The sequence below is a fragment of the Gordionus sp. m RMFG-2023 genome, chromosome 1 (genome assembly GCF_954871325.1).
Source record: "Gordionus sp. m RMFG-2023 chromosome 1, tfGorSpeb1-WG-v2, whole genome shotgun sequence".
Taxonomy (NCBI): domain Eukaryota; kingdom Metazoa; phylum Nematomorpha; class Gordioida; order Chordodea; family Parachordodidae; genus Gordionus; species Gordionus sp. m RMFG-2023.
In genome coordinates, this window is record NC_088775.1 from 70,892,222 (window position 1) to 70,919,464 (window position 27,243).

Consider the following 27,243-nt stretch of genomic DNA (forward strand, 5'->3'; position numbering starts at 1 on the left):
GGAGGAATATGGCATTAACATCGACCCATGTACGATCCATATACTCTATAAAATTAAGGATATTCAGCAGACAGCAAGCCATGATGCCCGTATACAGAACCTGGAAATAGTGAAAACAGCCTAAATATAACTTTTTGGCCATATTTTGAAACAGAAACCTGAGAATCGAAGCTGCGACCTTGTAACCAGTTTGTCAAAATCTAGGATTGGATCAAATATTATTCATGGAGCAAAATTCCATAATTTGAAAAAATTCATTATTCCCTACATTTTTTTCATCACATATTTCTTCAATTTTCTACATTTCACAGATACCAAACAGCAACATTTTATCATTTTTGATTAAAAAAATCCTCCCTTCCCCATGTTTGGTGATGTATTCTGGTAATAATTAGGGATGTAACTTAGGGCAAATTTCCTCTATACTTTCCCTAATTTTTATATTATATTCTTTTGATAAAAGAAATCAGGATTTATATCATGTTCTAGAAAAATATTTTTTCCTCTTTATTTTTATATCATAATTGTGTTTTGTTTTTGTATATACGTTCATTTTAAATAATATAATAATAACTCAACTCCAGTAATGTTCATCGGGAGGAATTTTTTTTATTGATTGAAATATATTTAAAATTTTTAATAATAACTGAAATAAGGAGTAGTATTGAAGGTTAAAAAGATATAGGATAAGGCTTCTAAACTAAATTAAACTAATAATTATAAATTTCTGATAAAATTAAATGAAATATATAGATAATTTCGCAACACCATTTTTATATTAAATTGTATATCTTCCATAATGCAACGTGTATTTGGAAAATAATTTCAATCTTTAAATCAGCATTAAAAATATAGTTACTAATAGATAGGATAAAAATATAATTTTAACCCTTATTAAAAAATTTTATTGTAGCAATCCCAAGTCTCATTTTCTATAAATTAATTAAAACGGACGATGCATACGAGAATATACATTATATATCGTTAAGTAATTGTAGAATTTGGAAAAACAAAAATTAACATAATGAATGTAATGAAGAAAGCCTGGACACTTAAATATCCAATTATCGAATGCATTGGGTCTTCACCTCATAGACTTAATTTGCTTTTAAAGGATAGCAAATAAAATATTGGCAATTTATATATTAGTAGCAAGCTCAAATAATTATAAAATATGTAAAATTCAACATTCTTTTACACATTTAAGGAAAAACAACTACTTAAAGATTCCTTAAAGTTGCCTAGCCTATCCTACTCTTTGGACTGTATAGTTATGATAATTAATAGTCTGTTAAAAAAAAATTTTGCGGTAATATTCCATATTTCTTCTTGATAATGAAGTTTTTTAAATGATCTTGCACTGTACAATTTTACAGTTATCTCTAAACAAAAAGAAGAAGTCGAAGCAGTCAATTTAATTCCTCAAGCATTTATTCATATCAGGGAATCTCTTCCGGAACAAAATTATAGATATCGAACAATTTATAAAAAAAAATCAGGGAAATTTTTGTTGTCAGGACATATATTCCCTGCTCATATATTTGACCCAAGATATAGCGATCAAATTTGCATGTAGCCTTGCAACCAACTTTTTTGCAACGATTCTTTTCGATAGTCGTGATACAAATAATTTTGAAAATAAAGCTTTGGTGTAAATTTATTAAGATATGTGCTACTTCTAAAAGGAGATAACTATTGCATACAAGAAATTTAAATACTTGATCTGTATTAGAAGAGGATTAAGTTTTGACAGATTAGATAATGTGGAGTGGTGATAATTAAATCTAGGCCAATCATGAATTTGGCATTCCACCACATTTTTTGCGACTGGTAATAAACAGTCTTTAGTTAAATAATCATTAATCATGCCCTTGGTAGTTATATAATCCTTCTTCTGTTTGCTGAAAGCAAATATATATTTAAAATATTCTATCATTTCAAGTTATATGTATTTCAGATAGTTTTTATGGTTATCCTAAAGTGGGAATCGTAATAATATATATATACAAAAGTTCATCTAAATAAACATGGCTGTTATCATCTTAAATATTTTGTCACCATTTTGTGAATATTTTTATGAATATACAAATTTTTCGCTATTTGAGTCGCCTACGAGAAAGGTAATATACCAATTAAAGCCAAACGTCATTGTTGTTGCAAATGGTTCAAGATAAATACAATATATAAGTGCGATAAATATACAGATTCATAAATATAAAATTCTCAATGAATGTTTAATTTTTGGAACATTCATAAAATCGTGATGATTTTTTTTTGAAATTTTGATATATGAATACGTTTATACTAATGATGAATATTTAACTCATACAAGTGGGAAAGGCTGTTTATCTTACCTGTCGCAAAAATATGGTGGAATGTCGAATTCATGATTGACCCGGATAATGATTTAACATTCAGGTGCTTATCAAGTTATATTTTAGATACTGGAATTGAAAGTATAAAATATACAAATTTGCAATTTATAAAATATAATTATAGCTAATAGTTATCTCCCATTAGAAGTAGCACATGTCTTTATAGATTTCAGAGACCTGCAGAGGCACCATTTGCACGGCCCGGCCCGGTTTTAAATTTTTTAGGCCCGGCCCGGATATTTTTTAAAAAAATTTTTTTACGGCCCGGCCCGGATTTAAAAATTTAAGGCCCGGCCCGGATATTTAAAAAAAAATATTTTTACGGCCCGACCCGGATTTAAAAATTTCAGGCCCTGCTCGTAATTTTTAAAAATTATATTCGTGGTATATACAAAAATTCACCTATGAGGTATTTTACCATATTTTTCAGCGAGTATTATCGCTTATTATTTAAAAAATACATGTAAAAAGCTAATATTTTGAGAATATTATATTGAATTTATAAAAATTATAAAACTGTTATTTATAAAAATGGATATTTTGAGCATATACTATATTTTATATTGCATTTATAAAAATAAAACTAATATTCATAAAAATGGTAATAATATTTTGAGCATAAACTATATTTTATATTGCATTTAAAAAAATAAAACTAATATTTAATTTATAAAAATGGAAAATATTTTGAGAATATAATATATTTTATTTAATTTACTATTTAATTTATAAAATAAAATAAATCGCTAATTAAAAAAATGCATGTATAATAAATAGTATTTTGAAAATATAATCTAATTGCACAATATTAATATAATTTATTTTATAATATAAATTTTTAACAAAAGAAGATAATTGTATTATATAATATTGTAAAAAAAAATAATGAAAAATGTTGGATTCATGACTCAAGGTAAAATGTAATAATGCAATATATTTGACAGTTTGCAAAGTAAAAAACCAGCATGATTGACGAAACCCTATACTCAAGATTCACAAATTATCATAAAGAAAGAGAAACATATCTATCTTTTTAGGTTGAAGATTACTTCTTCTTTCTTCAAGAATTCTCCCAGTAGTGGAAAAATTCCGCTCACAGCTTGCACTTGAAGCAGGAATTGCCAATAACCGTTTTGCCAATTTTGCTAAAAAATTCGCTTTGATGAGCCGCCCACCACTCTAACAAATTATCCACCTTAAATGTTTCATCTATTTTTTTATTTATGTAATTATAATATTCATCATCGGATATTGACATATTACCAGAATTACCATCGCCTCATTTGTCATAAAACGATTAAGTTTGTTTAACAACAGTTGTAATTTGACTGGTCGATGGTATTTCATTTACTCTTGTAATTTAATATAATATTTTATATAGTTTTCCGTCATCTTGCGATCTGTCCCTAATAACATACGTAATTGCTTGAATTTGGGACAGAGAAAAAGAGAAATAAAATGATACTTGTGTAAAACAAATCTTTCAATTAAAAAATGCTTTATGTAAAATCAATTTTATTTCTCCTTTTTCGCTTTGAAAGGTATTACAAACTTCAAGAAGTTCATAATACCAAATTACCACTTTAAAAAGAGTACAAGAGTCCGACTGTAACTCAACAATATCTCTGTTAAAATTCTCAAGAATTTTGACTAGATCCTGAAGGATTGGAAAGTCTATAATATAATACTTTTCCGATCCCCCATGTTCTTGAAGAACTTTTATAATTTCTTCATTTTGAGAATAAACAGAATTGAGCATATTGTATTTAGAGTTCCAGCGGACTTCTATATCTTGATATAGGGCTTTCAAATGCTGGCATTTATTACTTTGTTTTAATGCCCCACTAATATTTTAGTATTATCTATTGTTGATTTTATTAATGGGACATTACTTTCCAAATATTTGAAGTTAAATGAATTTCTTAAAATTGTATTTAATATATGACAAGAACAATTTAATCGTTCATTTAACTCCAATGCTTTTATAATATTTTTACCTTGGTCTGTAACAAATATTATATTAATAAAATCGTTAGTGTTAAAATTAAAATTTTTTAATAGATCATCCTTAACTACTTTGATAGTCTTTGACACTTCTTTAAATTTAGCGGTAAATAGGTTTCTCTTCACTAACTTCCAGTCATCTGATTTTGTGCTATTAACTGTTATAAACGAGTTCTTTTTATGGTCATCGCATCATATAGCAGTGGAAGCAGCCATAAATCGATTCTTGATTACTGGGGCAATAGTATCAACCAAAATGTTTCTTATTTTATTACATTTTTCTTTAAGGTGGCGTGATAGAGTGGTGGGATGTGAAATCAATGAGTTGATATCTATCTTACCATACTTTGCCCCAACATCGACTAGAGCCTGACTGAATTCAAGAAACCCATTCCCAGCTATCATTTCGAAAGGTCTAATATCTTTTGCACAAAATGTTAAGGAATGGTCTATAAATTTTATATTTTATATTACATTTTAGGTTGGTTTTTCAGGTGTAAAATTTTTTTTATTAATTTTCATGGATTTACCATCACATTTATGTCTTTTTAAATGTGATGTACCATGTTTATAATTATAAGATAATATACTTGAACAATTCTTACATTGTACGTAGCCAATGTTTTTTTTATTTTCATCTATGATGATGTTAAATTTAGCCCATATTTCAGATTTTAAATTATTATTTGTATTTCTAAAAGAAAAAATATTATTTTTAATTTTATTAATTATTTCATTAGTATTTTGTGCGATGATATCCCTTAATTTGATTGTTTTGGTAAATTTTCTAAAAATTTAGATATGAATTATAAAAAAATATATTAATAATACTTGAATATTGGAGCTTATTTAAATATTCCTTTATTTGATTGTTTTGGTAAATATTCTAAAAATTTAGATATGAATTATAAAAAAATATATTAATAAAATACTTGAATATTGGGGCTTATTTAAGATATTCCTTTATTTGATTGTTTTGGTAAAATATATTCTAAAAATTTAGATATGAATTATAAAAAAATATATTAATAATACTTGAATATTGGGGCTTATTTAAGATATTCCTTTATTTGATTGTTTTGGTAAAATATGTTGTAAAAATTTAGATATGAATTATAAGAAAATATATTAATACTTTGAATAAATTTGCAGGAAATTAATAATTAGATCGATCTGTGGGTGTTAGGTAGTGTTAACCATCACCCAATATTATATTAATCATAACTATAATATAATATAATCTTATAACCATTAACTCATAATGTAAAATTTTTTTTAAACATATCCGGGCCGTGTCTAAAAATTTTTTTTTAAAATATATCCGGGCCGGGCCTAAGATTGTTAAACCAGGGCCGGGCCTTAATATTTTTTATAAAAATTTTTACATTATGAGTTAATGGTTATAAGATTATATTATATTATATTTATGATTAATATAATATTGGGTGATGGTTAACACTACCTGACACCCACAGATCGATCTAATTATTAATTTCCTGCAAATTTATTCAAAGTATTAATATATTTTTTTAAAATTCATATCTAAATTTTTACAACATATTTTACCAAAACAATTAAATAAAGGGATATCTTAAATAAGCCCCAATATTCAAGTATTATTAATATATTTTTTAATAATTCATATCTAAATTTTTAGAATATATTTTACCAAAACAATCAAATAAAGGAATATCTTAAATAAGCCCCAATATTCAAGTATTATTAATATATTTTTTTATAATTCATATCTAAATTTTTAGAATATTTACCAAAACAATCAAATTAAGAAATATCTTAAATAATCCCCAATATTCAAGTATTATTGATATATTTTTTTATAATTCATATCTAAATTTTTAGAATATTTACCAAAACAATCAAATAAAGGAATAACATGACACAAAATACTAATGATATAATTAATAAAATTAAAAATAATATTTATTCTTTTAGAAATACAAATAATAATTTAAAATCTGAAATATGGGCTAAATTTAACATCATCAATAGATGAAAATAAAAAAAACATTGGCTACGTACAATGTAAGAATTGTTCAAGTATATTATCTTATAATTATAAACATGGTACATCACATTTAAAAAGACATAAATGTGATGGTAAATCCATGAAAATTAATAAAAAAAAATTTACACCTGAAAAACCAACCTAAAATGTAATATAAAATATTTAAAAGAAAAATTTATAGATCATTCCTTAACATTTTGCGCAAAAGATATTAGACCTTTCGAAATGATAGCTGGGAATGGGTTTCTTGAATTCAGCTAGGCTCTAGTCGAAGTTGGGGCAAAGTATGGTAAAATAGACTCATTGATTTCACATCCCACCACTCTATCACGCCACCTTAAAGAAAAATGTAATAAAATAAGAAACATTTTGGTGATACTATTGCCCCAGTAATCAAGAATCGATTTATGGCTGCTTCCACTGATATATGATGCGATGACCATAAAAAGAACTCGTTTATAACAGTTAACATGCACTATATATCAGATGACTGGAAGTTAGTGAATAGAAACCTATTTACCTCTAAATTTAAAGAAGTGTCAAAGACTATCAAAGTAGTTAAGGATGATCTATTAAAAAATTTTAATTTTAACACTAACGATTTATTAATATAATATTTGTTCAGACCAAGGTAAAAATATTATAAAAGCACTGAAGTTTAATGAACGATTATATTGTTCTTGTCATATATTAAATACAATTTTAAGAAATTCATTTAACTTCAAATATTTGGAAAGTAATGCCCCATTAATAAAATCAACAATAGATAATACTAAAATATTAGTGGGGCATTTAAAACAAAGTAATAAATGCCAGCATTTGAAAGCCCTTTATCAAGATATAGAAGTCCGCTGGAACTCTACATACAATATGTTCAATTCTGTTTATTCTCAAAATGAAGAAATTATAAAAGTTCTTCAAGAACATGGGGGATCGGAAAAGTATTATATTATAGACTTTCCGATCCTTCAGGATCTAGTCAAAATTCTTGAGAATTTTAACAGAGCTATTGTTGAGTTACAGTCGGACTCTTGTACTCTTTTTAAAGTGGTAATTTGGTATTATGAACTTCTTGAAGTTTGTAATACCTTTCAAAGCGAAGAAGGAGAAATAAAATTGATTTTACTTAATATAAAGCATTTTTAATTGAAAAATTTGTTTTACACAAGTATCATTTTATTTCTCTTTTTCTCTGTCCCAAATTCAAGCAATTACGTATGTTGTCAAGGACAGATCGCAAGATGACGGAAAACTATATAAAAGATTATATTAAATAAGAGGCTCAAGAAGTAAATGAAATACCATCGACTAGTCAAATTACGACTGTTGTTAAACAAACTGAATCGTTTTATGACAAATGGGGCGATGGTATTTCTGGTAATATGTCAATACCCGATGATGAATATTATAATTACATAAATAAAAAAATAGATGAAACATTTAAGGTGGATAATTTGTTAGAGTGGTGTGCGGCTCATCAAAGCGAATTTCCAATTTTAGCAAAATTGGCAAAACGATTGGCAATTCCTGCTTCAAGTGCAAGCTGTGAGCGGAATTTTTCCACTACTGGGAGAATTCTTGAAGAAAGAAGAAGTAATTTTCAACCTAAAAAGATAGATATGTTTCTCTTTCTTCATGATAATTTGTGAATTTTTAATATCTTTCTTGAGTATAGGGTTTCGTCAATCATGCTGGTTTTTTACTTTGCAAACTGTCAAATATTTATTGCATTTATTATATTTTACCTTGAGTCATGAAAGTTTTTAATCCAACATTTTTCAATATTTTTTTTTACAATATTATAAACTACAATTATCTTCTTTTGTTAAAAATTTATATTATAAAATAAATTATATTAATATTCTGCAATTAGATTATATTTTCAAAATACTATTTATTATACATGCATTTTTTTAAATAGCGATTTATTTTTATTTTATAAATTAAATAGTAAATTAAATACAATATATTATATTCTCAAAATATTTTCCATTTTTAAAAATTAAATATTAGTTTTATTTTTTTTAAATGCAATATAAAATATAGTATATGCTCAAAATATTATTACCATTTTTATGAATATTAGTTTTATTTTTATAAATGCAATATAAAATATAGTATATGCTCAAAATATTAGCTTTTTACATGTATTTTTTAAATAATAAGCGATAATACTCGCTGAAAAATATGGTAAAATACCTCATAGGTGAATTTTTATATATACCAGGTCGAATATAATTTTAAAAAATTCCAAGCCGGGCCTGAAATTTTTAAATCCGGGCCGGGCCTAAAAAATTTAAAACCGGGCTAGGCCGGGCCGTGCAAATAGTGCCTCTGCAGGTTTCTGATATTTATAACCTTTAGTCTGCACGAACATCAGAATGGAATCGGTGTATTTGAAAATCTGAGAACCCGTCAGATTATAGAAGTATTATAGCCGAAAATCCTATAGAAAATAGACACGCTATTTATGAAAGAGATTAAATCAGAGATGCCTGGAAACACCAGCTTTCGAAATGTATCCAGAGGCAATGCCCTCATTTGTTTCGATAAGAAGTACAATTGACAGATTGTAATAAAAAAAATCGGCCTTCTTTGCCTTAGTCTTTGGGTAAAATTATTACCTGAATACATCACCACAAATAAGGGGAAATCAATAATGATGATAATGTTATGGTGTTTGATGGAGGTCTGCACGGGTTGTACATGACCAAAGAATTAAAATAACATATCATTTTTTATCTAACACATTTAACATGTCATTTTCAATTATTATTATTTTACATAACATCCGTTTACCAAATTATTTTGTTATTATTACATACTTTATTTGCTTCATATTACAGCAGGTTAATTAAAATATATTTATATATCTATTTAATTGCCTCAAATTTTCAATATTTAAAATCATTTACCAAATCTTAAATTGGTGAAAGACTTGTCAAAACGACTTTCTAAATTTAAGTATTTTAACTCTTTTGCTATTCCTGCTTCCTCGGCTACCAGTGAAAGAGCGCTTCAAGCTTCTGGTAGGGCCCTTGAAGATAGGATTAAAAAAAATTTGAATTCAGGCTCGGACTAAAATTTCTTTCGCGGGCCGCGAAAAATAACTTTGCAGACCTTTAGTACTTGGTGCATGTGAAATTCTAATTACATGAACGGCACCTTTTATGTCGTTTTTCGATTGTATCAATTGTACAGCGTCCATTTAATGTATCAAGAGGTTATGATACCGATCATCAGAGTTGTTAAAGTAACGCGCTACTGTTTTGCGCTTGCTTTTTTGGTAGCGATAGCTAAGCGCTCTACTTTTTTTCCAATTTTTTTTTTAGCGCTCCTTTTTTTGAAAGTAGCTAAGTAGTGCGCTAGCTATCTTTTAAAAATATAATGAATGTAACTATAAACATGAAAATATAATATAATTAATTATAATTTTTATGATTTTTTATTTAATTTTCAAATTGAAATTTATATTTTCAATTTGTATTATAAACCTAAATCATCTATTGTAAATTATTTAAAATGTCATCGCAAATGGATATCTAAATCGATGTAAGTAAGTTAGACAATGATGATATCAATGAAATGGATGTGCCCTGGAAGAAAATGTTCTTGATAACAATAATACAAATTTTCCATTTCCAAAATTTGAAAAATATTTTCAAATTGATGTAAAAATAAAAGGTATAAATTTATTTGTTTAAAATGTAAAAAATTTATATCCTTATTGAATAAATTAAGTATATATAACCTCAAAAAATACCTAAAGGTAATTGTCATTTTTAAATTCTAATATTATTTATTTTATAAGAATGTTCATGCCAACAGTTTTAAAGAGATAGAAAAACATCGTAATAAATTTAGTATATGCGAGATTAATTAATAATATTGCACTTGCCAATATTTCTCAAAAACTGCCTGATTGATAAAGTCATTGTCGATTTTATAATTGATACAGTTCAGATAACGTCTTTGGTTGATAATCAATCATTTACCCTGATGATTTAAACTATCCCTTGGTACAACAATTTTATGCCACCAGATATTTATGATTAAGATAGCAGATAACTTTCAAGGATGAAAGATGCTCTAATAGCAGAGTTGTCAGAGCTGTTCTATATATGTACCACGACAGTTGTTTGGACACAGCAGAAAGTAAAAACTTATTCAAATATATAAATTGATCTGATATTAATGTTTTTAAGGCTTATTTGGGAATCACAGACCATTGGCTAGAGCCCAGGACTTGAAAAATAAGATCTGTACCATTAGCCCTCAAAAGCATAATTGTACTTGCAAATGAAATTTATGATTTATTCCAATTTTAAACTAAGCTGACCTTATATCAATTCCGATTGTAATAGGCTCGTGATTAATCTGAATAGTCTCAAAACTACTTCCACTTATAGTTTTTTTTAAAATAAAGGATACTAATATAATAGAAAATCCCCTATACACGTTTTTTAAATCTGAAAATACTCAAATGAGTATTTTTGATAATTTTTCTTATATTTTAAATACTGCCTTGCCCTCAAGTGCTAGTGTTGAGAGATTATTTTGTAAGGCAAAACTTATATTTTCTGATCGTCGCCCTAGACTTGGGGATGATAGTAGAAATGATTTTATTATTAAAATGCGGCAAAATAAATAAAAAATGAATATTACCATAGTTATTTTTATTTCATAAATTATAGTTTTTACATAATTTTTTTTATAATCACAACTAACTATATTTAAATATTTATAAATGTTGATTATACTATACACTTACATTATAATAAAAAAATAAAACAAATTTATTTCTAATTTTTTTTTGCGAATAGTAGCTAATAGCGCGCAACTTTTTTTGATGGGTAAAGATAGCTGTAGCACGCTACTTTTAAAAGTAGGGTTTAACAAATATGCCTATCATATATGCCCTACTCCCCGATAAAAATAGGACATATATTGAATTTTTTTCACATTATCTTGGAATTTTGCTCAATGAATAATATCCTATATAACCCTCGATTTGGAGAAACTGATTACGAGTCCCAATATGGCCATAAAAGATTTATTTATAACACATTTTATATTCTAATAAAAAAATTTAGGCTATTTTTTCACTACTCCCAGACTCTGTGGTTTAACTCTCAGGCTCTGGGTTTAGTAAGTGGATATTAGCATAATTCTACAATTTATCAAGTTGTTAGACGAATGACTACTATGCCATTATTAGCACATGGCTTGCTATCAGTGGAATATCTTCTCACAAATTTTATGAGGTATATAGATTTTATATTACTCGGTGTTTATGCTATATTCCTCCAAAATATATGGACACGGTATTTCAAAATTTAAATATTATTTTTACTTGTCTAGAACAAACAACTACCTGGAGGTGTATAATCATGCCCTCAAAAGAAAGACAAATGTGGCTCATCCCAATATTTATTATGTAATAAATATTTTTAAAATACATCAACATTCTAAGGATCTTACGCTATTACAAATTAATAGAATAGTAGGTTGAACATGAAGAAAAGGATCATTTTGTTAAAGTGGCGCTCTACTTTTTTCAGTAGCAGTAGCTTTAACGCTACGAGTGAAAAAGACCATGTTATTTATATTTTTCAAAGGGCCATAATAACCTCGATACTAAGAAACGAAGAGCGTGATAAAAATGTTGTTTTATTTTAAATTTGGTTATATTTTGTCAGGATCTGAATAACGAATAAATAGCGGTTTAATATTCGGTTTGTAAAAATAATAATATCGGTTCGGTTTGAACCTTTATGAACTGTTTACCCACTTTTTCATACAAACTAGAATATGTAAAAACAAGAACGTTTTTTATTATCTTATCACAAAAATACTATAAATAAGGTAACTAACGCATATTTTAATATTATTGCACAAATAAATTATAATTAAAATGTAAATTCGACAACGATATTTAAAAGATTGAGCGCTGTTTATGGCGGAACCTATATGTTAGACACGCCCGTGCAAGAAATCATTAAAGGCCCTTGCCCCAAAACAAATGATTTAGTTAATACAACGGGTGATGACAATAATATAAGCTTCAATCAAAATCACTCTTATCTTGATCGAGTTTCGAAAGAAGGAGATATCATTTGCATCAAAACGAGCAAAGGTATTGCTAGGTGTCGTCATGTTATTGGAGACCCTTCTTATTTTCCCGCCCTTGTTAGAAAAGTTGGATATGTGAGTATTTTTTGTTTCATCTCAAAATTTTTTGTTTAAATTGGAGATTTATGTATTAAATTTAAATTTTCTATAAGACTAGATATTTTTAAAAATAACCTATACCCAAACTTTTCATTATTACTAAAGTTACTTAATCATTTTTTTGTATATTGTTTTTAGATAATAAGATGCATTTGCTTACTAAATCACCCTATTCCAAATACCAAAAATTCTGACTCGTGTCAAATAATAATACCCTTTGCTCAAGCTAGGAGGAAATATGGTATAACATTGATTTGTATTAAAATTATTTCTCCTTTTTTTCAATTATATTAATCTTTTAACTGGCAAGGTTTATCAAAAAATAATACCTACTTTATATTATTAATTAATATTATTCAATTTTAGAAATCGATTACAATATTTTTTAACGCTTCCCGATACCAATTTTTTATTATAAAATATATTTGGAAAAATTTAAGTTATTGAATTAGATTTTTTCCCCCAAGTTTCGATTTCGCCAAAAATAATCTTTTATTAATTTAAGCCATAAATTTTTTAAAAAATATTTGGAGCAGTGACCATAAGCAGTTCAGCCGTCGGGGAGGGGGGAATCGATTGAGTTCGATGGTCCGGGCTTTTCGGAGAGGTTGACAGAGGGACCAGATTTTACGGGCATTTTGGTCATGGTACCAACACTACAAAAAAAGAAAAGGGGTAGTAACCTCGGTAAATCATTATAAGGCGATCGCATCCTTTAGTTGATCGTTTTCATAACCATGACGGCAACCACCTCAGAGTCAGTGCGGATTTACCACTTAAGTTAAATTGAAAAATAGCGAACAGTTCTTATCAATTTTTACAAGTTAAATTATTTTATTTACAAACTTAAAAAATATGGAAATGTTTTGAATTAAATCTATTCGCCGCACCGCTGGGTTAGGGCAGATTTTAGTCTTAAATTAATTTGATAAATAAGGTACAATATACGCCGCCTTACAGGATCAGTGCGGATTTAAAACTTTAGTTAACTAAAAAATATAAGGAACGGCATTCGCCACATTGCTGGATTAGGGCGGATTTAAGTCCTAAATTAAATATATTCCTTTTTTTCTTTAAACACAACACCTTTAAACAAGGGCATGGAACGGAACCGAAACGTGTATTCTGAACCTTCCCGGAACGTTCCTGAAATTATATATAAATTTCTTATTTATTTCTATAAATTAATAAAAAAAATTTTTTAATCCATTCTTTTTATTTTCAATGGTACACCCTGAAATTTTTTTTCTCCTATAAAGATTGGAAAAATGTAGAAAAATGATCGCCTCATTAGAGCCGCTAAAGGAAGCAAGCTTAATGTTCCAAAAAGAGAGCCCGACTATTGGTCAATTGACCAAATCTAAAATAAATCTTCAAAAAATTAGTTCCCTTTAGCTCTTAACAAAAGAGAAAAATCTAGGTTTAAATCCCTTTTGAAAAAAGATAAAAATAATATAGCTATAAATCTTTTATTGGCGACACGGGAACATTAAAAGTTTTAAGAATGAAGATCTAAATATAAGTAATTCAGATAAATCTTCTGAAGAAAGACAAGAATATGATGAATTAGAAAGGTTACTAAGGTCTATGGATAAAAAAGAAACATAGCAAAACTTAAAAAAAAATGATATTCTATCAACTATGAAAAAAAATTGGAGAATCATAAAATTTGCTAGAATACTGGGAATCCAATAAAATAAAAAATTCTATCTTATATGAATTGGCCCAAATCGTATTAGCAACTCCATATAGCCTGGTAAATGTTAAACGTTGTTTTTCGACACTCAAATTTATACTGACACCACAAAGAACCAATATAAATGATAATCTATTATAAATATATTGATTCATTTAATGATTAAATAAAGATTATTTAAAATGTGTAGATTTAAAATATATATTTAAGGAATTCCGAAAGGTGAAATGGAACTAGGACGGAACAATTTTTTGACCGGAACGAGAACGCAAAAATTTCTCGCTTTTAATATTGATAAAAGTTGTAGTGTAATCATAATTTTTTTATTTTATATTTATTCTTCATGATGTTCTTCAACAAAATTTTTAAAAATAAAAAGAAATTGGGAAATTATCAACCCTTTTTTGTTATTTGTTTAGAAATTTGTAGATCAATTTTTTTTTAAATTTACGTGGTTTAATTAATATTTTTGGTATCTAATTATATTCATTGTTTTTATATCATATTTCAATCTAAAAAAAGTTTATCTTTTAATTCGTGAATAATTATTTAATCATTTTGTATATATAAACAAAAGCTTAATTATCATTTTTTTTATAAATAATTTAAATACAAGAAATTATATTCAACATAAATTGTAAATTATTTCTATAAGTTATTTGGTACTAAAAGTCACATAAAAATGATATGCTAAAAAATTAAGAGACAGAACACTAGTTATTATTTCATATTACCTAAAATAGATGTGTACATCTCATGCACCTCATTCGCTCACCACGTTGCCTCTTCGGGTTGGTACATAGCCATGGTTAGTACCCAAGCAGAGACCTCTCCATCTCAAGGTCCGCCTTCACACCCAGAATCCGAGATAGTGGCCGGCCTCAACCTAATGGGACCTATCGAGACCAAATTTATGGCCGTATCGCCCCAGTATGTGCCTTTGAGTGATGGAACCCAGGATCAGGTTATTATTAGCAGAGTTGTTAAAAGATACTTTTTAAATGGATCTAGATACCTATACATTGTCTAAAAAATTATCTAGATTCAGATACAATTTTTATTATACTCTTATATAAGGTATGCATAAACCTAAATTAGAGTTCTATTGAAAATTTATGTAATGAGCTAAAAAATTTATTAACTCTATCAATGATTATAAATAACTATTAGATTTCAGTAATAAAATTTCAAAATTTTGGTCATTAAGGCATACTCGTGTATCTTTAAAGACATTTTTAACTACAATAAAAAGTTTTTCTACCTGGGCGCTTGAAGGGATTGTGGTGTTATATTTTATGAATAACAATTTTATATCAGAATAATCTTTAAAAATACTAAAATCTCGACATTCATTTTTGAAAAAATTATTTAAAATTTGTTGATTATCAAAATTTAATTCATTATTAACAATTGGAGTACTGAAAAAAATCGGATATTAAATTATTTGTTTTTTTTCACAGGTTATTTGTTTGCAATCAGTTTAAAACCTTAATAATTCATCAACTAATCTTTGTATTAATTGTTTTTTTTATTAAATTTTAATCCATTTGTATCCATGTTCAAGGAGCATAGTTGCTATAATATTTTTATCTTCAAATATTGTACCAATAAACATAGAATTATTAAATATTGATTAATTTACCTATCTTCAATCCCTTTAAGTAAGGCATTAGGAGTGGTAAGCAAAATCTCATTTTCATTTGTTTAAAATTCTTCAATTTGATAATCAGCTGTGAAATGGTTGCAAAATAATAAGCTGTGTACATATATTTATCTCCCTGCAAAATATCAAGAGAACTAGCTACTGACTTCATTAGCTAATTTAAAATAATACTATATATATAAATTTTATTTCTAACTTACTAAACAATATTCATGAATAAAATCACATTCATTAGATAAATACCTAGGCAGTTTTATTCCATCACATATCATGTCCAATTTGTCAGATTTAGCTTTAATAATTTCTTACATTAATTTCAAAGCATTATATATGGAGTTCCATTGGGTTATATTAGGACATATAAAATAACAGCCAATATTTTTTAAAATAATCTCAGATGAAATTGGAGATTTATTTTGTCTATTCCATATATTTTGACCGTGTGCAATATATCTAATGATAAAATATTATAATTAAAATAGAGCTTTGAGAAAATTTTTGGCATTGTCAGTAATGATCTTTGAGATTTTATTTTGAATGCAATAATCCTTTGTATCTTGTAAATTCTTTGCTATTTTATCATATGTATGACTACCCATGCTTTTACAAGCCAACGCTATATTTTTTCTTTCCAAACTTGTTGAATCTATATAGTGTGCAGTGACTTCTATGTATGAACTTAAAATAACATTTCTTAAAACTGCTCATATAATTTGTTCTTAATTAATTATACAAATTTAAATGTTAGCTATACCGACGATTGACACTCCAACAATCTGCTATTGTGCATATTAGCAGGTTCTAGTAGATTTCTTTCTTTTTATTTTCCCATCTTTGGGGAAATTCTACCAACCACTGTCTGTCGGCAAATTATATATTTTTAGGGAGCTAAGGTTTTGTTCATTTTTATAAACGGAGAATTTTCAATAAAAATGGCTGAATGCCCAGCTATAATAAAAGCAGTTATTAAATCATCTAAAGTGGTTTAGGTTAAAATCTTAGGTCTCTTGGCAAAAATATTGGTGGACGATGAGCCTAGTCCAATATTTTCTTTAATAGATTTATTCTTCTTCCCCTTTTTTATTTTTATTAACAAGTGTTTGATGTTTGCTCTTAAAATTTAAAATTACAATTGTAAACATTTATTTAGTATCTATACCCTAAAAATTTTTAAAATGTTGCAAGTTGAGGTAATGCTTATTTTTTGGTAGACATGGCTTACTATAAGATTTGTTTTCCTTGATATTATTTTAAAATATGCTCTATAAATTGTCCATGGAAAAACCATGTCTGAACTTGATTGATACTTCTTCCTCTTCATCACTATTAATATTAATCTAAAATAAATTTTTAAAATTAATGTAATGAAATAAAATTAACCAATTCCCTTTAACCCTTTAAAGTCCTGTGAGCTATTTGACATCATCCTATTTAATGTTATTTTTTAACCTTTAAAATTACTCAATGATTTAATTTAACATTTTAAAATAAATATACAAATGTATTCAATCGTATTTTATCAATAATAAAAAAAAATATGCTTTTGTTTTTATTTTATTATCATGTAAATTTTGACTATATTTCCGTTTCGATTTTTTCTGAATTACTTGATTTTACATATTATTTAAATATATTTTAATTGAAAAACTTTGAAAACTGTTTATTTTATAAAGAAGACAAAATATTCAAATATGTCATCATGACTTTATATTTTTTTAGAATTTTAATTATTTTTGTAAATATAATTTTAAAATTATGATGCCAATTAACTCAAAGTTATTTTATTAACATTGAATAAATTTTATTTTTTATAGATGTCAAATAAAATAATTATAATTGAAGGTGATATTTCGGAAACAGATATTGATAATAGTGAGGATAATTTTAATCATCCTATTGACAATATAGATATAGATTCGCCCATAAATGCACTCCACATAGAACTTGATAATGTTCATGAATATGTTCATGAATGTCCTAGTTTTCCTAATCTCAGTAGTAATTGTGTATTAAAAAATATTGAATCATTTGATACAACATTTTCTAAAAAATTTTCTAATCCCCCAAATAATATTCCAACACCATATCACTTCGAATAATATTTCATTTGATAGATACCTGCATTGTGAATGCATGGTTATTGTATCGAAGACATTACTTCAAAAAAATGAAAAATCTTTTATAAAACTTATAACATTTAAATCTCAAATAGTTCCTGCCTTGTTAATGGCAGGTATTAGTAAAAGAAAAATAGGGAGACCATCAAATGAAAATCCTAAAATACAAAAAGGATCTAAGTTACCTCAGATAATAACTGACGTTAGATATGATAATTTAGGGCATTGAAGTTTCTAAGACTCGAAAAAGGTGTAAATTATGTGTTATCGCATATTTAAGGACTATGTGTGGAAAAATTTATGCTATAACTAGGAAATAAATTTAAAAAAATTTTTCATAATATATAAATAAATATTTTTTTATAAACATGCATTTCGCTCAATGATGCCAAATTGTATCATGATTTTTTTTTACCTGTATACTATGAAACAAAAGTCGAAATAAAAATTTTACATCCTTGGTGTATATAAATGAAGATTTTTTATAAAAATTTTTTTTTAGTTTTATTTTAAAAAGTCGAGCTTTAAAGGGTTAAAGTAAAAATGGCATTCCTTGAGATGGATTGTAATATCAAAATTTGTCTGGTTTATTGATAAACTCGGACATAATTGAATATTTATATATATATAAGTTTAAATATTATATATATAATTTTTTATTATAGTAGTCTTAATATTTTTTAATATATGTATCTTCATCTGAAGAGGCTTTAGTAGAAAGTCTTCTTTAAAAAAAAGATGGTAACAAATAAAAAATTCGGAGAATATTAGAAATATTTTAGTTAATTTTTCTAAAGAACCTTGAATAAAAATATGAATATATTCGACTATTGGAGGAATCAGAGTAATCGATACCCAGAATTATGTAAATTGTCTGATATCATAATGGCAGTGCCGGCTACCCAAGTTAGTGTGGAAAGATGTTTTTCAACAATTAAATTTATAGTATCTCCTTATAATATGATTTGAGTGAGACGAATCTTAAAAATATATTATTTGTGCGGCTTAATAAATAAATTTAAGTAAGTAAAGTTAAATATTGTGTTCATATTAAAATTAATCATTGATGTTTATTTGTTATATTTATAAATTAAATATTCTATTATAATCTGCAATTAATAAAAAATGAAGCTTTCATATATGTGTTTTTTATTTTAATGATGAAATAAAAAAATTTTTCTTCCCTCTACATAATTTGAATATAGGTTTGAATACAAAAGTGTTCAAACCGGTTTTTAAAGATTTGAACCGAACCCATATTTTTATTTTTTACAAACCGAACCTTGAGGCTATAAAATTTGTATATGAATGAAGTAATTTGAAATTTTTCAATTAGTACGAATAAATTTTTTTTCTGTTCGAATATAATACAAATAATTTTAATTCATTCATTTTATATTCGATTCGAATAATTTTGTTATTCATATTCGAAAAATACCAATAATTATTTGTAGGCCTACTATAATTGTATAAAATTACCTTAATACTTTGAGAATATTTTTTAATTAAAATTTATTTTAGCAGTATTTACCTAATCATTCATTGGCTTGTATATCGATAAAAGATATTACCAATCTTTATTTAGTTATTCTGAAATTTATACCAATGTTAAAACAAAAAAAATATATTTCAAATGAGTTTTATAATGATATTTTAAACATTTTCCAAAAGATGTACATATCTAAGAGTTACGACGCTACCAGCCATTTTGAGACGACATGCGATGATGTTTTGGATATTTATAAGAGGGTCATTGGACATCCTTTTGATTTTACCCAAGTTAGGAGAGGTTTGGGGGAAGATGAAGAATAAATCCAATTTAATTTTTTTTATATCTAGACAATAAATTTATTGATATTTTTTTAAAAAAAATTGTGATTATTTCAATGTATACCTAATTGTAATCATGCTTGTACATCATTGAGTTATGATATAATTATAATAATTTAACCTAACTATAGTTATGCTAATATTTTTATTATTATTATAAATAATATATTATCAAAATTAATGTATGTCTCATAAGTATTCTTTTTTTTATGTATTGATGTTTTATTTATTATTATTATTATAGTATATTTAAAACGAACAAAATCTTTAGGACCAAATAAATAATTATTACAATTAACTTTATTGGGAAACCCTTTGTAAGGCTTAAGACTATCAGTATCAATCATTAAAAAATATTTTTGATGTAATTAGACATGTGCGCCACCGGTCAAATACCCCGCACCATTGATTTTTGAACACGCCGACGCCGCCGCCCAAAATTGTAGATGCTCAACACGCCGCCGCCGATGTAAAAATTTGGCGGCGTGGGGCGACGTGATAAATACTTTTTATTATTAAAAATAATATTTATTTTTTATATTATTTATGAATTGTAATTAGAAGAAAAATAATATTAAATATTTTTTGAATTCTTAAATAATGCGATTTTATTTTTTAAAATTATTAAATTTTATTTGCTATAAAAACATTTGATTTGTAACAATCCATATGGGACCAACGTGCTAGATAAGATAAGATAAGGCGAGTAATTTACAAAGGTATTGAATTATTATATATTTTATTCTTTTAATTTTTGATGCTTCAAATATTTTGTATAAGACCATCAATTATTATATAAGGATTAATACAATATTTTCTTAATGCAATCTACAACTCATCATATAAAATTTATTTTTTTATCATAAAAGGAAATTTTAATTAATGTTTTTTATTTTATTGCCATTATAACATATAGCATAGCAGGACTAAAACAATTATAATGGATGCAGCATTGCAATACCCTGTAACAAAATAGAGTATATAATTGCAAGCAAAACCTTCTTTTGCATGGAAACATTTTGGATTCTTAATATTAAAAACTGACACAAATAAGAGAACCAGTTGCTGCAGATAAAATCTTTTCTAATATATGTTGCAAATTAGTGTTGTTAAATTACTTAACTTTGACCACTATTGTGGTTTAGTCAAGCTTTTAGTCTAAAAATTGAATTAAGCTTTTAAGTTGAGTCTCAACTTGAAAATTTCTAATATTTTTGGTTAAAAATATGGCTACCCTGTTTTATAGTTGACTAAAGTTAGGTAGTTTGTTAACACTATTGCAAATAGCACTTGATAAAGTAGGTAAGGATGAAAATAATTATTAATCTTCAGAGTAAATTTTTTGATTATTTTAAAAATATTTGTGAATTTTTTTAATTAGTTATCCAATCAAATCTTTTTCAAAAAATATCAGCACATCAAACATAATAAAACATTTACATTACTTATGTAAAGAAGAAATATCTAAATAAAATTTAAAATTATTTTTCAAACCTGTTATAAAAGATACAACTGATAATATAAAAGATAAAAGTGGATTCTGGTAAGAAATTATGTTATCATGTGTTGCAAGGATTTAATGCCATTCTCTTCTATAAATAACAATGGAATGCAATATTTTCTAAAGGTTATTTGTAAATCATTTTAATTTTTTATAGAGCAATCTTAATTTTTATTTTAACTGTTAAAACTAATTATTTTATAAAAGAATATTTCAATGACTGATCTCATCCCACATTTAGAATTTCTTAAGGCATAATGTTTTTATTATTAACCTATTATGTAGATATATGGTATTATTTCAGATAAAAAGATATACCAGATAGAACAACAAGCCGGAGTGGATTAGATGATCTGTATTAATCAAGCATACATATGTCAACAAATTAGATCCGAAATTCGCTATAACTTTTGATATGTGAACAGACAAATATAGACGGCGAAATTATATTACCTTTACATTTCACGAAATAGATAATAATTTTAATATTGTATTTTATACATTGGCGACACATCATCTCACTCAAAAACATACCGCTAAAACTATTCTTTCCGAGATAGAAAAAGTTGAAAATGAATTTGATATAGGGTCAGCGTCTACATGACAGGATTTTGATTTTCACTGGGTGCAAACCCCCTTCAAAAACCTTTGCCTACCCCCCCCCCCCCCCTAAAAAATCCCGACACCTTCGGCGGCTATGTCTCTTTATTATTATTTTCACCTTTATAATTATATTGATACTCTTTTCAGAGAATTTATAAGGATAACTTAAATTAATCTATCTCTACTACCAACTATCGATATTTTGTGAATATAGAGAATTTATTTTTTAGATAATAAATTCAATTAAAACCTCCATTATTTACAATGAATTAATTATTATGACATTATGAGCTTGCTGATATATCTAAACCTTTTAAATTAGATTTAAAAGGATAGCAGAAAGTTTTATTTGGAAAACAATGTGTATGATTGTTTGCAATATATAGATTTGGTCGATAATTGTATTATAATAATTCTATAATAAAAGTTTTAATTTTTACAGTAATAAATTTTGTCCTATTTCATCTCATAATTTAATAGATAACCCCCAAAAAAATTTATCCTACCCCATTAAAGCAGCCTACTCCCCTTAAAAAAAATAGGATGCGAACTGTTCCTACCCTTCCCGCTAATGTAGACGCTGTTTAGGGTCCAAGAAAATTCAAATGGTTACGGATGCAAATGTAAAGAAAAGTGCTCGTCTAGGAGAATATGACCATCATTTATGTTTGGGGCATGGATTACATATTCTAGTGACAGTCGATTGAATAAAAAAAGTTGATCAAATAGAAAATCTCATTAAAAAAGTGAGAGAAATTACAGTTGCCTTTAAGATTCAAAACAGAGGATTTTGAAAATATAAACGATATCAAAAATAGGAAATGTTTTGAATCGATATCATTTACATTGGATATTTTAGATTTGGATGATAATGATCCTTTCTATCAAGATCGTTGGGGGTTGATGATGATAGTGCAAATCTTATGAGAAAATACGTAAAACCTTAAATTAAATGTGCCTACATGTTGGCATAGTATTTTAATAGTGCTGAAAAATGTGAGTGGCAATAACAAAAATCTTATAAATATTCTATTAAATAGAATGGAAAAACCGGGTCTCAAATTATTTAACTCCGATTGGTACTTGATGCATGAACTTTTAAAATTTCTTAAAACCTTCAAAAAAATTGTAAATTTTTATCCATCCAAAAAGGAATTCTATAAATTTTTCCTTATTATTTTGTAGTGAAATTAAAAGTCATTTAATTGTAAAAGAATATGATAGTCCTCCCATAGCATCCCTTAAACAAAATATGCTTACTAAATTTGATCATAGATTTCCAATTATTTTAAAATACACAAATTAGTTTTTTTTAAATATTATTTCTCTTTGTTTTATTTTTTTACTTAGGTGTTCGGCTTAGGAGTATTTTTGGATCCTCGTTTTCAATCTATAAACATAGTAAATAAATATTAAAAAAAATATATTACTCCGGTACAATTTTTATGCCAACACGCTATCTCTCTTGCCTTACATGGACACTTAACCGAATGTGAAACGACGGATGTTGCTTCAGAATTCGATTATCTTAGGTCATTGGCTACGAAACATTCATCTATTGATAACAATAATCTGAAATAACAAGACTATTTAACGAGTCTAGAAAGAGAGTGTTATTCATTATATTCGCCATATAATTAAGAGTAAAAGATAACTTAGATTTTTGAAAGATAAGAGCATTGGATCTTCCTAAACTTTTAATATTAGTTAGAAAGATCCTGTGCGTTCCAGCTAAGAGCACATACCTGGGCTTACTCTGAACTCTCAATGAATTTATAATTTTACTTAAAAAATTTAAGTTAGAAAAATATTGGACGCCCGACGCCGCCAGTCGATCGTTTAAAAAAAAGAAACTCCGCCGCCGATAATGCTGTCGGCGCACATGTCTAGATGAAATCAAATATTTTTTAGTGCTGTAAACGTTACTTCAAAAAAGAAGAGCCGTTACTCGTTACCTTGTGCAAATAGGAATGCGTGTTACTTGCTATTCAAAAAAGTAACGGGTTACTCGTTACTTAAAAATTAAATATTATATACAAAAAAAAATTTTCTACCTATATTGCAAAAAATCATATATAATGCAACATCTTATAATAATTTTTTATTTATTTTTAACATTTTTATCAGATGAACAAGAGTGCTAATGCTAAACACTCGTTCAACTGGCTAAGAGGATGAGAGGGTTGTATTATATTGGATAAATAAAAATTTTAATTGGGGGAATCTATTAAAAATTAAAGAATAATCTTTATTTTGAAAAAAACTTAATTCAGCGACAAATGGATCTTCATTAGATCCTCACCAATATTTTTACTATCTTTATTAGAAAATAATCTGTACGTGTGTTGTTTTTAAAGGAATCAATTCTACCTTTTTTTGTCATTATCTTTTCTTAAACAGTAAATAAGTTCAAGTTTCCTTCCTTCGCTGACATCTAGTTTTACGAGGGCCAATCTGATTTAAATAGCAGGTGAATTATTGCTGATATATAAATTGTCAACAATACTTCAACTGTATACCTTTTATCTTTGTCTTGCAGACTTGTATTGTGGGAGTTAGATTTCCCAAATATATATTTTTTTCTCTCTCTAAAATCGAAAGAGCTGTAGGAACAGATTCTATAACTTATAAAATCATATATATATATATAGCCATACAACAGTAACGAGGCGTCAAGTTTACTACTAGGGAAGCAATAAAAATTTTTTTTATTTTATTTATTAGTCAAACCATAAAAAATTAAGATTTATAAATAAGCGGAATTCGTCTTTGTTTTTGAGTAAAATGATCAAGTACTGAATTATAAAAGTTATTACTAGATTTTAAATTTTTCAATAATTTTTTTCCAATAGAAATCAAAGCTAGATTCGATAATCGATTTTGACTCATTCTGTTTCTACAATAAGATTTGATTGTTTTTAAAGATGAAAACCCCCGTTCTGCACTTGCTGTTGTTGCAGCCAAAGTTAAAATGAATTTGCATAATTTAAAAAACTCCTTAAAACTTTTCATCAAATCGGTATTAATTAAAAATTCAAGTATTTCATAAACATTTTTTCTCTTTCTAAATTCATCGTCACGAAACACTATTATAGTATCTATTATTTTAATTATCAAATTTTTATAAAATTCTCTTGTATTAGGCAATCCGGATCTATTACATTTTTTATCTAAATTGTCTTCAATATTTTCCTTTACATTTAAATTTCTCCAAAAAACATCAAAGTTTTCTACGTTAGATTAAACTGAATTTCTGAAATCGTTAATACTTTTAAGACAATATGATACATCGTTAATTTTAGTTTGAAGTATATCAAATAATAAATCAGATTCTGGAAAAACTTCTTGAAGAAAATATAACAAAATTAGAAAATTTGCATCATTTAATATATTTAAATAGCCACGAGATGTTATTAGAACATCATTATCCCAAACAATATCAGATTCTTCATCAATCATACTTTCAAAAAAAACGACTAGATCCTTCAAATAATTGAAAACTGTTTGAACCAGCCGATCATTGTATTCCCATCTTGTTGGGGCTACTCGTGGTAATCTTTTTTTAACATATTTATCAAATTCTGCTGTACGCTTAGATGATGTACTAAAAAAACTGGCTAAACAAGATAAAGTTGCAAAAAAAACCTTACATTCTTTAAATTTGCTGCAAGATTTTGATAATATAAGATTTAACTTGTGGGCAAAACAATGAATATAAAGTGCAGAAGGATTGACGTCTCTAATTTTTGCTTGCAATCCATGTGAATCACCTGACATAACAGCTGCGCCATCGTAACTTTGACCTATCAATTTTTTCATAATTTTCTTATCATTCAAAAATTTAATGACAAATTTTGATAAAGAATTAGCATCACGATGCATTGTAACATCAAAGAATTCAATAAATCTTTCACATAATGTCCCGTTATTTAAAACATATCGAAGAACTACAGCCAGTTGGGATTTATTATTTATATCAATTGTTTCATCTAATATTATTGTTATAAATTCCGTTTCTTCCAATTCATCTAATATTTTTTGGTGTAAGACATGTGAAATGGAATAAATTAAATCATTTTGGATATCACTTGATAGTCCAATAAAAGTTGTACTATTTTCTAAATGATGTTTTAATAGCAAATTTTCTTCCGCGAGCAAATAAATTAATTCAATATAATTTCCTCTATTTACTGAATTAGGTGATTCATCATCACAACGGAATGCGAGCTGCTGAACTCCAAAAAAACATATAGAAATGATTAAAATTTTCAATATTTCTCTATTTGATTTAACTTTCGAATTATGCTGTTCGATTAATATTTTGCGCATCAAATCTATCATATTTTCAATACGAATTTCGCCAAATGTTTTTAATTGAATCATCGACTGCAAATGAGCTGTTGATTCTTCATGTCGTTTAACTGCCTTTTAAAAATTATTCATATCCGAAAATCCTCTATCATTCCAAATATATTTTTCCTTTGGGAATAATAAGCATGACCAACAATATAGAGAATTAGAAAATTCACATCCAGTGAGCCATTCATATTTATCGATAGAAAAATTACGAATGCAAGATTTTGTTTCTTTTTTTAAATTTCTTAAAATTGGCTTTGGTCTTCCTTTTTCAATAATTAATTTTTTGGTATCAAAATTTCTTGAGCTAAATGATAATATTAATAAATTTTCAATAATACAATTACAATTATTAAACATTAATTTAAAGAAAAAAAATTTTTTTTAAAAAAAGTAAGAAAAAATAATATAAAAAATTTATTTTTCTTTTATAAAAGAATAAGCAATTTTTTATTTGCTTCCCCAATGCTTATTTTTTAATCGTAAAATTAAACAATTCTATTTATTTATTGAAAAAATAAGCAATATTAGATTTGCTTCCCTCTTGTATATTTTTTTTAACGTAATAAAAAAATTACACCAAAAAAATATCGTATGAATCATGATTTATTAGTATATTTATTATAGGAAAATAAGCAATATTAAATTTGCTTCCATCATTTTTTTACATAGTAAATATAATAGTAAATTTTTTTACGTAGTAAAAATAATAGTAAATTTTTGAACGTAGTAAAAATAATAGTAAATTTTTTAACGTAAATTTTTTATCTAAGTTAAATATTATAAATCTTTTTAACGTTATAAAAAATATATTAATTATTTTAAGGAAGTAATTTTATTT

At 26.3% G+C, this 27,243-nt stretch overlaps 2 protein-coding genes across 4 annotated transcripts in view; one reads left to right on the plus strand and one right to left on the minus strand.

The window, feature by feature from the left end:
* Window positions 1-20,112, plus strand: part of LOC135922563 (rab GDP dissociation inhibitor alpha-like) — a 62,483-nt gene extending 42,371 nt beyond the window's left edge. Inside the window, exons 7-10 of one of the 3 annotated variants that reach the window (XM_065456962.1) lie at window positions 12,354-12,612; window positions 12,775-12,877; window positions 15,076-15,296; window positions 19,784-20,112. In XM_065456962.1, the coding sequence (XP_065313034.1) occupies window positions 12,354-12,612; window positions 12,775-12,877; window positions 15,076-15,296; window positions 19,784-19,924 (724 nt within the window). In that variant the 3' untranslated portion in view covers window positions 19,925-20,112. Of the gene's footprint in view, window positions 1-12,347; window positions 12,613-12,774; window positions 12,878-15,075; window positions 15,297-19,783 lie in introns of all 3 variants that reach the window. The other 2 variants (XM_065456963.1, XM_065456961.1) reach the window with 2 other exon arrangements.
* A 5,174-nt stretch (window positions 20,113-25,286) lies between these two features.
* Window positions 25,287-26,429, minus strand: LOC135929372 (zinc finger MYM-type protein 1-like). Its single transcript, XM_065465919.1, has one exon. It carries the CDS (start codon window positions 26,427-26,429, stop codon window positions 25,287-25,289), a length of 1,143 nt encoding a protein of 380 aa, XP_065321991.1.
* Between the last annotated feature and the right edge of the window lie 814 nt (window positions 26,430-27,243).